Raw genomic sequence first — 12341 nt, 5'->3', positions numbered from 1 at the left:
CAACGCACACAGGATGAGATTTTTTGGACTTGGTGGGTGCAAGAGTGATTCGGAACCATTCTTCGCAGTGGGATCCACAGCATAAAGAAATTGTATCTGAGCAATACAAAATGTCACTATTTTCCAATTTCTTTTCCATTTGTGGCACGGGTAACTCAGCCTGGGTGTGTCTTAGTCGCACATTCTGTGTAGGATTGTTCCCTGATGACCAGAGCAGCCCCCAGAAGCCCCTTCCACTGTACAAGGAATTCCAGGTCCTGGAATCTAGTGAGCACAGGGCAAGACCAGCCCCCCACCTGCGGTCCTAACAATGCTCACTTTGGCTCCTGTGCTCCTGGGGCCCCCAGCCCCTGCTGACCTGGGCTACCGGAAATGCCTTGCCACTAGTGCTGGGGCCCAGGGTGGGCTGCCCCAAAATGTCTCAATAGCATATAATTTTGAACTAAAGATATGTAAGGAATGGTCAGTGCAAGAGGGACACTGGCCCTTCTGTCTGTCTCCCTGAAAGCAAGAAATAAACCTCTAATGTGAAAAGTACCCTCCCTGCATTTGGAGGCAGAAGAACCTTTATCCCCAGAAACAGGGATTTCAAGGCAGAGAAGCCTGTATAAACAAACCTTTTTTAATTTACTACCCTAAGTCCAAGCTCTGTTTAGATTCTTCACTAATTTAGGACCCAAAGCCTAAGTTTCTTTGCCCTGTCAATTCCTCACAAATGTATTGTTTCTTTATCCAAAAAGTATAAAAGCTGCCTGTTTTGGCCACATCTTAGGTCCCATTTCTATGAGACCTCCATGTGCACAAATTAAAACGTATTTATTTTTCTTCTGTTAAATGTCGTGTGTCAATTTTATTATTAGTCTGGCCACAAGAACTCGAGAGGGATTATAGGGGGAAATTTCTCCCTCCCCTTCACTAGCCAGGGTTCTGCTTCCGGCTAGACGGGCTTGCCCAGACCACACCAAAGCCTCTGCCCACTTGGGATCACGGCTTCACCTCTCCAAGCCTCAGTCTCTTATCTGTGAGATGAGAACCTCAGAGTCTGGGGTGAAATACATGAGATAATGAATGGAAAATGCCCGATGCCATGCCTGGCACACAGTGACGGCACAGGGATTCCAGCTGCTACATGTGTCACTGTGGTTTCAGCTGTTATTTTCCTCCCGAAATCTGTTGCTTTGTCCCACTGGCAGATCAGATGCCCCTGATCATCAATACTGACTCCCAACTTTTCCACTTAACTGAGTCATCTCAGGCAAGTCACTTAGTCCCTTTGAGTCTATTTCCATTATCTGTTAACAAGGATCGTTCTCCTACCTTAGGAGAGGGATGTGAAACTGAAATAACACATGTGAAGCATCTAGCACGCTGCAGGGTTCCAATCTGTAAATACAGACTCCCTCTCGCCTCCATCCCCTTCCTTTTTCCTGAGACATTTTCAGCAAACCCGGCGGGCTGTGTCACTGTATTTGGTGTGGGACAGCATATCAAGCAAGTGCTCAATCAAATGTGTACAACTGGAGGAATGCTGTAGTCTCTGCCAGACATAGGAATCACCTCCAGATCATCTCATGCGAGTTCTTGCTGGATTCCTGAATCCTCTCTGCATATTCCTGCCAAAGGGTTGTGGAGCCTACATTTCAAACCTCTAGGTGACAGGCAAGAAACTCACTACCTGCCTGTCCTTCGTCAGGTAGCTGTCAGGAAGCTCGGACGCATGCAAAGAGGAAGTCGGAGAGCAGAGGGGTTAAGAGTACAAGGACGTGGAGTCGGTCACACTGGGTTTGAGTCTTCGCTCTGCCGCCATCCAGCTCTGTTGCCTTGAACAAGTGACTGACCCCTCTGTGCCCAATCTCCTGCTCTGTAAAATGCAACACACAATAGTACCCACCCACTGGGTTGTTGGTGAGGATAGGATAAAGTAATGTTTATCCCAGGGAATCATCTAATAGAGAGGCCCTGAGGATGACCTCCCCGGGCACAGATCCAACTATGGAAGTTCATTAAACAGGAACTCTTAGAAGATAAACTTTCTAACCAGGCAGTTTTCCAACTATCAGAATGAGGCAAATTTTCTGTAATAAAAGATACCTTCTTAGCAAGAGAGGGTCCTGCCACCGGCCCACCTGGACCAGATCATCATCAAGATGGCAGCAGGTGATTATAAAACAGGGAGCTAGGATAGCTGACTTCACAGACCTGGGCAAGCGCACAGAGCCCAGGCTCTTGTCCACAGGGTTTCCAGGCAAAGAACAGCTCTGTAGGGCCAGGGAGTCTCAGGTGCTTCCCTGAATGTAGGTGCTCACATTCTCTCTGCGGCTCCTGGGTGCTCTGAGGAACACAGCTGCATCCTTTAGCAGGTAAGAAGTATCGATTTGGCTAAATACCTGTCTTAATGCTGTAGCCGTAAAGCATTAACCCATGCAGCATTCACCCCTATTATCACTGCCATCAGGACTGGGACACCTTGAGGTTGAAATCCTTGGTGGGGCTGTGGGGTGGGGAAGACAGGGGCCGACGCAAACCCAGGGCCTTCCAGCGGGACGCAGTTAGGAAAAAATGATCGAGAACGTAAGCGCTTGTAATAAACAAGGCTGGAATCAATAGATAACGAATTCTTGCCATGTCCTTGTTGTAAAAAAAAAAACCAGAACAAAATTCCCTCTTGTCAATGAAAATCAGGAAAGATTGCTCTATTACTACTCATTTTCCAATGAAGTGTATAATTTTCCATCAAGGCATCTCAATGTATAAAGAGATGAAAAGGCCCAGGCTTCTGAGAAGGATTTCTTTTCCCTTTTGTTCTCCTCCCTCGCTCTCGTGCAAGAACCAGGTATTTTCCGACACCTCCCAAGTGGTTTTTAGAATACAGGAAGTGAGGGAGAGGGTGGTCACACACAAAATCCAAGGCCAAGCTTCACCCGAAGTTAAGACAAAAGCTTGGAACAGAGGCAGCAAAGGGTCCTCCACACGCACGGCCGCAGGACTGCTCTTCCTGAAACACAAACCTTATCCTGCCTCTGTCTTGCTCACAGCCTTCCCCAGTTCTTCTCTTTAGGAGCCGAGGTCCCTGGCCAGGCTCCTGGGCATCCAGCTTTCCGTGCCCTACCTCAGCACAGCTGTGCTGAACTCGCGTCTCCTGCTGCGCGTGGAGAAGGTGCGCGTGGTTCGGACCAGGAGCGCAGCGTGCGCTCCCATCTGGACTCAGCCTGGCTAAGGGCCCGGCAGCCGTCTCCATCTCCCTGCACCTGCACTCTGGACCTCGCACCAGGAGAAACCCCACCAGGCCTGACTCTGCCCATGCGTCCTCTCAGAACTCCAGGATGCACTCCTGTGTGGGGTCAGAGGTCAGCCTCTGGAATCAGTGAGGCGTGGACTCTAGTCCCATAAAGTCACTGACCCTCACAGTGACTCAGGTTTCTAACAAGCAAAACAAGAACATAAATAGTACCAACATCAGAGAGTGGTCGTGGATATAAAACAAGAGACACGCGGGAAGCATTTCGCGTAGCACTGCCTGGGAGGATTTCCTGTGGTGATGGATCTCACTGTCCAATAAGATAGCCACCAGCCACGGGTGGCGAGTAAGTACCTGGAATGTGGCCAGTGTGACCAAGGACCACAACTGCTAATTGCATTTAATTTTAATTAACTTACATTTAAGTTGACACACGTGGCCAGTGGCTGCCATGCTGGACAGCGGATTCCAGCACACCGCCGGCACACAGCGAGTTCTCAACAAATGCTGCTATCATCGCTAATACTGTAACAGTTGTTCAGACAAAAAGAAAAGCACGTATTATTGAGATCTCTAATCCCCCCATCACCATTTTCAAAACGCATGCACATTTATTTTATGCTCTTACCTTAACCAAGAGATTTATGTCCCCTGGAGACAGTAGTGGAGAGAGGCCCTGTCAAAATAAAAATCAATAAATACAGACATACACCCATGCATGCACACTGCATACTCCATGCTTCTTTAGGCAGCACGCAGCCTTCAAAATGTAAGCTGTAACACAGGACGAAGCTGTGCCAGGCACAGGATGCCAGGCGCCCTGCCTACGCCCCACGCTCGGGAGCCATAGAAAGACTTGGCAGCCCAAGTGCACGGGCTGTCAGTCCTGAGTCTGACTGACATCAGCCTTTCTGGTCCCCGGTCTCCTTCTTCTGGCCCTTTCTCTTCTCCTGGTGGCCTCTCCTCCCCACTTCCATCAAAACCAATAGGTCCTATGGGTACTGTGGAAGACGAAGGGGCGGACGGCCCTTTACTCCCCAGATGGGTAGTAGCTGTCGCTATCATTCACAATCTAGCATGATTTTAAAGCGATTTCCTCAGCTTTCATAGGTGAAATAGCATTTTAAACCTCATTCGTCATTATGAGTTGGAAGTCTCTAACTTCAGGAAGGAGATTTCAGAAATCGGGAGTAATTACGAAGCCTCCGAAGGTGTGTAGGAGTCTGTGGGTCACTGACTTCACATTCAAACCCATGGTGAGTTGGAACACGGCATGTGATGATCGTGGTCAGCCCGGAGCCCAAGTGGAGCAGAGGCGGGGTTCACACTGGGGTTCAAGGGACATGAAGCTGGGAAGGAAACGGAAGCTCAAAGGCAGACACCAAAGTGAGGAAGGGATTCTTAGGAAAGAATTGGGAGACTGGTGTGCTACTTTGCAAACTTCTAAACTTTGCAGTGGAAAAGGAGTACCAGAGAATCCACTCTCCAGAGGGAAGGTGGCAGATTTTCCTCTAGATTTTCCACAGATTTTCCTCTGTGGCCACAATTGGACTTGCGGTGGCTGATTCCTCCTGATTAAGTTTGACTTTGGGTTTATGAATTATGAATCCAGTCTAGCCTCTCAATGAGACAATTTCCCTGGCCACACCCCCTCTCCCTGGCCCCATGGGGATTCTGCCACATCCTGTGGCTACAGAAAGCCATGTGACAGTAGCATCGTATACGTTTGCATAGGATAATCTTGGCAGTGGCTGGGCGTATGCCTGTGTTTTCTGAGTTGAAATGCTCAAGTGTTCTATCAATGCTCTGGTCTATTTCAAGAGGACACCCGAGAGAGATTGGGGTTGGAATGACTCAGATTTGGAGGTTTTGAAGGAACTACTAGCCCGCAGGGAGAGCTCATGTGGGTTTCATCTGCTGAACAAAGCCGAGAACGTCCTTAGTTACCTGAGACCGACCCTAAGGAGGAAGGCCAACTTGTGCCACGTTAATTAAAGCTTTAAAAGGGGGAGAGGGGTTTTACTTTGATGCCTTATATTTTCCCCTGGGAAGTTAATAACCTAAGATTCCTATTGTTCAAATTGGGACATTTTCACACTGCTGGCCTTGTACTCTTTGGAATATTTTTCTGCTGTCATTTGAGCCCCTTGTAGAGTTAGAATGAGCTCTATTAGACAGCACGGCTGGGCATCAGTTAGAAAAGGAGAGAGAACAAGGAGTGAGTTTTCTGTCTAGGTACAGCATGGCCTTGGGGATAATTCAGTTAATGTCCTGTTGTGGCCCATTTCTGTGGTCTCACAAGATAGGTCTGAATACACAGGAGCAAGGCCGTTGTGGGGTGGTGGCCTTCTGAAGGTGGACACAGGACGCATCAGAGATTGCCATGTTCGCTCTGGAGGAATTGGTTGTTGATGGGATAAGAGAACAGGAGTGGGAAGTGCTGGGGTATAGGAGACATAGTCTGTGCCCTGCTTAGACTCTCCTTCCCTCCTGGTGTGCCCAACCACCAGCTGCCGGGACGCTGGCTGGAAGGTCGCACAGAGACGTTACACAGTCAATGATGAGCTGACATGGAGGTAAGTATGGCCTCCTGACTCAAGACGGGCCAGCTCTGCGGCGTTGCTTGCTCCCCGTAGGATCAGAATGAGCCTAGATTCCAGCTGAGCCCACAACTTTGACTGCCTTTTCCCCACCACGCCCTGCTTTCTTCAATCCTGGCAGGTTTCACCTCAATCAGTTGCCACAAGAATCCTCACCAGAGGCTCTGCTTCCAGAGAACCCAAGGCTAGACAGAGGGATTCCTAGGACAGGGATTCTGGGGGTGCAGCGCTGGAGAAACACTGCAGGCCCCGCTCTCCACCCGCCGAGGGATGATGGCTGTAGGAAAGGCTTAGCTCAGCAGGCCTGCGTTGTCCAAAGCCTGCACATTCCAAAGGGCCGGCCCCGGCTGGCTCCTGGGAGATAACTTCTAAGTCCTTGCAATGCCCTGCCTGATAAGAGCGCCTTTGTTGACCTAGGGTCTTGGGCCATGCAGATAACTTATGCTAACCATGTGATCTATGGTGGGGTCCTTGGGCCACGTGGGAGGGCTGGAGATGGTGGAGTAACCAAGACCAGCCAGGCAGGTACACCACGCCTACAAGGCCGGGACACCAAGGTTTGCCTGAGCGTCCCTCAGTGGCAACGCCTCGTGGTCACCCACGTGCCCTCTGATCACACACGACTGCTGGGAACACCGAGTGCTGGGAGGGGACACCTGGAATCCCAAGCCTCGTCTCTCAGGGACCCTGCCCTGTGCATCTCCTCCCTGCGCTGCTCTTAATCTGTATCCTTCCCTGTAATAAACCATCAATCACCGTGAGCCTAACAGCTTTCCCGAGTTCTGGGAGTCCTTCTGGTGAATCACTGAACCAGAGGGGAGTCTTGGGGACCCCTGAAAACATGACTCATCTGATGAGCGAGATCACAGAGACCGACAGCTACCCAGCGGTACCTGGGACCACCCGGGGGGTGTGTTCGGTGAATTTAAAGCAGTCAAAAAGAGACCCATCCTCTCTCTGTCCCTCTCTCTGCTCTGCCGCTGACCAGCCGTGGACGTCACAGTCAGTCCACCTTGTCAGCTGGACTCTGCTGACGTAATTTTCTCTGCAGACGTGTCAAGGTCTGGATTTGGGAGAGGTCATCTGAACCCCCTTCAGCCTCTGGCCTGAACCGTACTCTTTCACCCACTTCACCTGGGACTTGTACCTGGGTACTGGGGTGGCTTCTGTGAGGTTTATTTGGCTGCTGTAAATCTGACTCCATGGAGGAGGAGGAGCTTGTGAATAAGCCCCCCTCTAACCTCCAGCAAGACTCTTCACTCATCCCACTGGCAGGGCTTCAGTGAAAAGTTCCTGGACCCTCTAGGCAGACCAGGTGCCCCTCCAGATCTCTGCTGTGCCCAGCAGCCCGGATTCATCAGGGACAGATGTCCACGCCCTCAGGGGCCTCCAGGCCTCGGGTCCCTGCCTGACACTTGTAGCAGGTCAGGCTCACAGAGGAGAAAGATGGCCTCTCCGACCCATCCCGAGGGGCAGCTCCTGCCCAGGGGAGCTTACTGGTGTCTGACACCAGCCCTGAGGCCCGAGATTCCCCAGTTGCAGCTGCCACTGGTTCTTCCATCTTGGGTAGTATCTTTCGATGGACTAATTTCTCCTGCATCTTCACCGCTGTCGCCCCACTCACCCAGACCTGCTCATCTTCACTGCTCCTTCCCTGGAGGGCCCACTCGTGGCCTGGTTAGTTGGCTAAGCCTTTGGGGTTTCTCTGGCATTGGTAACTTAATTGGGAGGGGGTTCGCCAGAAGGTGAATATACAGCCCATGAAGGAAGCCTGCAAGAGCCTTGGGCTAGAGTGCGGATACACAGCCCAGGACCAGACGCTCAGGACTGTCCATTTCTGCTCAACCTGCTCTCGCTGTGCGAGAGGAAAGAAAGTTTCTTCTACTCCTAAAAGGGGGAAGCCAGGAGGTACTGACATTACTGAACACAAGGGCAGGACACGGGCCAGTGAGGAACTTGCCGTGAATGCGGCTCTTGTCCATTTGCTCACCCCCAAATCACCGCTCATCCTTCTCTGTCCTGCTCCAGGCCCGGGAGGCTGCACCCTGGGGATGTGTCGGGGGGACTCACCTGCCTGCCGGCTCTCGGGTGAGCTGGACCAATAGGAGGCACATTAGGAAACTGGAGTGGGGGGCGGAGGCACTGCTCCCTCCTTGCCTCTGGCCAGGCTTCCTGGCAGTGGCTTTGAACCCACAGTGACAGCCCCCATCTTCCCCACCAGCCTCGCTTTCTCTTGGCTCTGAAGAGAAGCACAAGGTGGTACTGGCTTCCCTCTGTGCTTTATCTCTGGGTGGCACAGCATCTCTGCTTAGTTCCCTCTGCCCACAGCTTTGTAAAAAGCCCCTTCTTCAAGTCTCTCGAACCATATGAGTTGCATTTTATTCTGCCCGAACCCCTGACTGATGATCAAGATTCATCCAGAACAGTTAGATGACATACTGGTTTGCCAGGAGGCCCCCTTTCTCCTGGGTTTCCAGGTACACCCTAAGAGCAGAGAGAAGGAAAACATTAGTTCTGCTAAGCACACAATCCCGATCTGCCCTGCACACCCTCTCCCCCAGCCTCCACAATCTGCCAAGTGTAACTCAGTAGAAAAAAAAAATCACCCAACCGTAAGACTGGCACCAATGAAAATTCACGGTTTCCAATCTCAGCTGAATACCCGAAGCTTCTCAGGAAATATTCAACTGTGACAAATGTTCAAAACAGAAAACTACCTCTCCTATAACTCCTTTCCAAAACACAAAACCGAAAACCACTCATGCATGCAAAGTGTATACGTGTGTGTGCACGTGTACACACACACACACCCCTATCTTAAATTTCTGCCATCCTTTTCCAAACACAGGCGAAGGACCAGCTTTGAAAAAGAGGAAGGCTCTTCTACTGAACTGACTTTAAGGATGTAATATTGAGAGTGGAGCAGATACAATAAATTCAAGGATTTGGAGACGGGAATTAGAGGGTAACTTTCTTCTCTGAAACAGAACCCAAGGAAGGGAAGAGGAGGGTGATTTATCGTTCCTGCTTATAGTGAACCAAAACTATAGACATGGAAAGATGCAGGTCTAAGCAATAAGTCTAGCACTACTGGTTAATGGTGCTAGACCTCTGCTCCAAGAACTCATGATTGTCTTTTATCCATTTGGTCAGTAAGTCTGTATCGAGTAACATCTATGTGCCTGTCACCCTGTTAGGCATCAAGGACCTAGAGGTGCATAAGACACATGGTTCCTACCTTCTTGGAGCTCAGATCTATCTGAACGAAAGTCAGATCACAGAGATAAGAGACGATTATCACTGTCACAAAGTGGGAAGAGATACAGCCTCAAAGAGTATTAGGTAAGTCTGTAGAATTCCCTTGAAGGGAGAAAGTCATTACACGGATGAGTGAGGAGCAAGTCCATGGACAAGATGATGCCTGATTGGAGCAGAACTGACCAGCTGGGTACAAAAGAAAACTGACAGAACAACAGGAGGCATTGGGGGGGATAACCAGGAGCTTACAAGTTTCTGAAAGCATCACACAAAAGCAAAAGAAGTGAAACTAGACAATGCAAGCTTACAGGGCACAGGGAATAGAGGAGCAAAAAACATTAAAAATATTCATGGGGGAGGGGGGGGCTAGTGAAGATGACCAGCTCCCATGGGGGCATCCTGGTCAAGGGAGGCCGGGAGAGGCTGGAGAAGGGGTCGGGAGACAGAGCCGGCACCCTTTGCCTTTACTTACATCTTGGCCAGCTGGTCCCTGGGGACCGGGGAATCCAGGTGGGCCTTGAGACCCCTGAAAAAAAAGAAAAGACATCCCGCCCACAGTTTAAGCAAAATAAGGCCCCCCTTTCCTGGGGTCGGTTCTCCTTGTATAAAAGGCCCAGTGCTCTGAGGATGCTGATGGAACGTGGGTGCCCGAGAACCGCCTGCTCAGAGCTTACGCGTTTCACTGCGCTCGTGGAGGTGGATGCATTAAATACAGAAAGGATGCTCGGAAAATCTTCCCCGTGAGCCTGACTGCCCAGGCGCCCCTCGCAGGCCCCTTTCTTGAGCGGACAGGGCAGCTCCTGCAGTGAGACGGGCCTGAGCTCACCCCGGGTGCCGGCCGGCTGGGTAGATCGCCCTATGACAGGCCCAGCTCAGAGCCCAGCACTCAGGCGACCATTACTATTTGTTATTGGAAAGTCATTCCCATTCTGCTGAAAATTCCTAGACAGTATCAGGAATCAGCACAAATCATCTCTCAAGATGGATCTCGCTTCCTGTAGGAATTTTCCTGTGTCTTCCACCCATCTTACAGATTAAGAGAGAGCCCTCACTTGCTCAGGGCTATGTGGCCGGGGGCGTGAAGCCAGGATTCAAAATTAGTTCCTCTGGCAATTTGATTAAATTTGTTAAACCACGGCTGTCCTTCTGGGAAGCAGAGATAGCAGAAAGCAAAGGCGTCAGTCTGACCAACGATCACCCGTGCTCACTGCACCGGACAACGCCCCACCCCTCCTACTCCACCATTCCATAGGTCAGCGCTTATATCTTGGAGAGTTTGCACTGTTTAACATTAAAGATTTTTTGAAACTATTTTATTTTCTGGACCCTGCAATTTGAAATTGCTTTGATTGCATAATTTCTCCCATCAAAACCCAGCCCTTTATTTAAATCATACTGTACCTGAGGCCCTTTTTCTCCTGGTGGTCCAGAGGGGCCCTAAGAAACAAATGAACAAATAAGCTAATGAGAAGTGAAATGTTTATTTAAACATGCTGTGGTGTTTATTTCTAAGCTAGGTCTTTAACTGTCCTGAAAGGAGGAGCTGACTTCCCCCATCTTTAAGACATAGTGTCTCACCCTCTCACACCACCACTATCGTTGCACGTGGGAATCTTCCTGGAACCTTCTCCATTTGCCCCTGAACTAGTGCCACCCCATCCTGGCACCCACTGGATGTCTGACACTTGAGCCCATCTCTAGCTCTGGTGTGGAGTGGAGCCAGCATCCCAGCGTTCTCGTGCTGCGCCCCCTTCCTGCTCGGGCAGCACAGGCCTTGGGGGGGCGGGTACATCCACAGCCAGAATCCCCAGAGTGGCCTGCTTGGCTGATGCTGCAGTGGTGTCCCTCCTCACGCCTGCAGGTGGGTGCGCGTGCACACACACACACGTGCGCGCGCACACACACGCGCACACACACACACACACGCGCGCACACACACACACGCACACACGGGTCTGCCATCCTGCAAGTGTGACCAGCCTAGAATCTGCCTTCCCATGTTGCACTGAAGATGCGTCCCTTGCTTGAGGCATTAGTGTCGACTTTCAGGTCCTGCAGTGAGCAGAACTGTCCCTCAGCCCTGAGAAGACTCTGCCCTGCTTTTCTGCCTGGACATATTCTTGCCACACGCTGGTTCTCAGTTTAGATGTCAGCACCCTTGGAAACCTTCCCTGGCTTCTCCCAGGAGGCTTGTTAGAAGTGGTCCCCAGCCCCTGGGTGCATCCCGTCTCAGACATGTGGCCTAGTGCCGTCATCGCTTTGGGGCCCGTCTGTCCTCTCTACTGAAAGGACCGCGTGCTGTTTTGGGGGCGCTCGGCACGCTCTCGCCAGCGCTCAGCACGGCCCCGGGCGTGGTCAGGACACAGCAGAACACAGCACACGGCACTCTGCTAAAATTAACATCTTGCGGTATGAGGAGAACTGGAAAATCATGTGTTATCATCCTTTTCATTGACGATCAAACTAAGGCCCAGAAGAGACAAAGAACCATCCCAAGCCACATCGGGAGTCACTCGCCAGGTGGGTTGAGTCCTACCGCCTGTTCTCGGTCCCGTGCACCTGTGCACCCCTGCAGCAGTGCCCATGAGAACTTCTGAGACATCCCAAGAGAAGAAGAGACTTCACTCAGAGGCATAGGTTTCTGGCAGTATGACAGACCAGGTAACCTACAAGCCTGCCCACCAAATATGTCCCAGAACTGCCTGATAAAATAAAGTAAGCATCATTTTAAGTGCAGAATTGAGCACTAAAGGAAGTAGGGGAAATCTCCAGAGGCCTAAGCCAAGAGGGCAAGTCGAGCAGGTAAGACAATGGACTCATAATCCCACCTGGGGTCTACCTGACTCACAGGTCATTTTCCCTTCATTAGCTCTCACTGCTCTGTCAAGCTGTAGGTCAATGGTACACATGGACCAATATATACACATCCGAATTTCGTTCCTTTCAAAGTAGTTCCTTACTGAGACTGCACACTTATTCTTCAAGGAAAGGGCTTAGGGACAGTTTATTACTGGCCTGGGGAATGCTGTCAGATTTTAGAGGCACCTTTTGTTTCCAAATTAAACTCCATGATCCACCTCAAGCATTTGACTTGTCCATTAGACTAAGCTCCGAATTCCTCTCTTCCATCATTTAATATGAAATCTACATGTGAAGCATGGATTTTGTCATCAAAAAGGTCTTCATTTCAAATCTCAGCTTTATCAATTATTAGTCGTTTGACCTTGAGCATGTTACTTAGTTTC

General features: G+C 50.5%; 1 protein-coding gene across 1 annotated transcript in view; it reads right to left on the bottom strand.

Annotated features, from left to right (window-relative positions):
* COL22A1 (collagen type XXII alpha 1 chain) overlaps positions 1-12341 on the bottom strand; it is a 242723-nt gene that overhangs the window by 55995 nt on the left and 174387 nt on the right. The window contains exons 39-42 of the mRNA XM_036831041.1: positions 10498-10533; positions 9569-9622; positions 8278-8322; positions 3867-3914 (exon numbers count right to left, since the gene is read on the bottom strand). Coding sequence (XP_036686936.1) covers positions 3867-3914; positions 8278-8322; positions 9569-9622; positions 10498-10533 — 183 coding nt within the window. The remainder of the gene's footprint in view (positions 1-3866; positions 3915-8277; positions 8323-9568; positions 9623-10497; positions 10534-12341) is intronic.

The sequence above is a fragment of the Balaenoptera musculus genome, chromosome 17, assembly GCF_009873245.2.
Source record: "Balaenoptera musculus isolate JJ_BM4_2016_0621 chromosome 17, mBalMus1.pri.v3, whole genome shotgun sequence".
NCBI lineage: Eukaryota > Metazoa > Chordata > Mammalia > Artiodactyla > Balaenopteridae > Balaenoptera > Balaenoptera musculus.
Note: the sequence above shows the minus strand (reverse complement) of the source record. Positions and strands in the feature narration are given on the sequence as shown.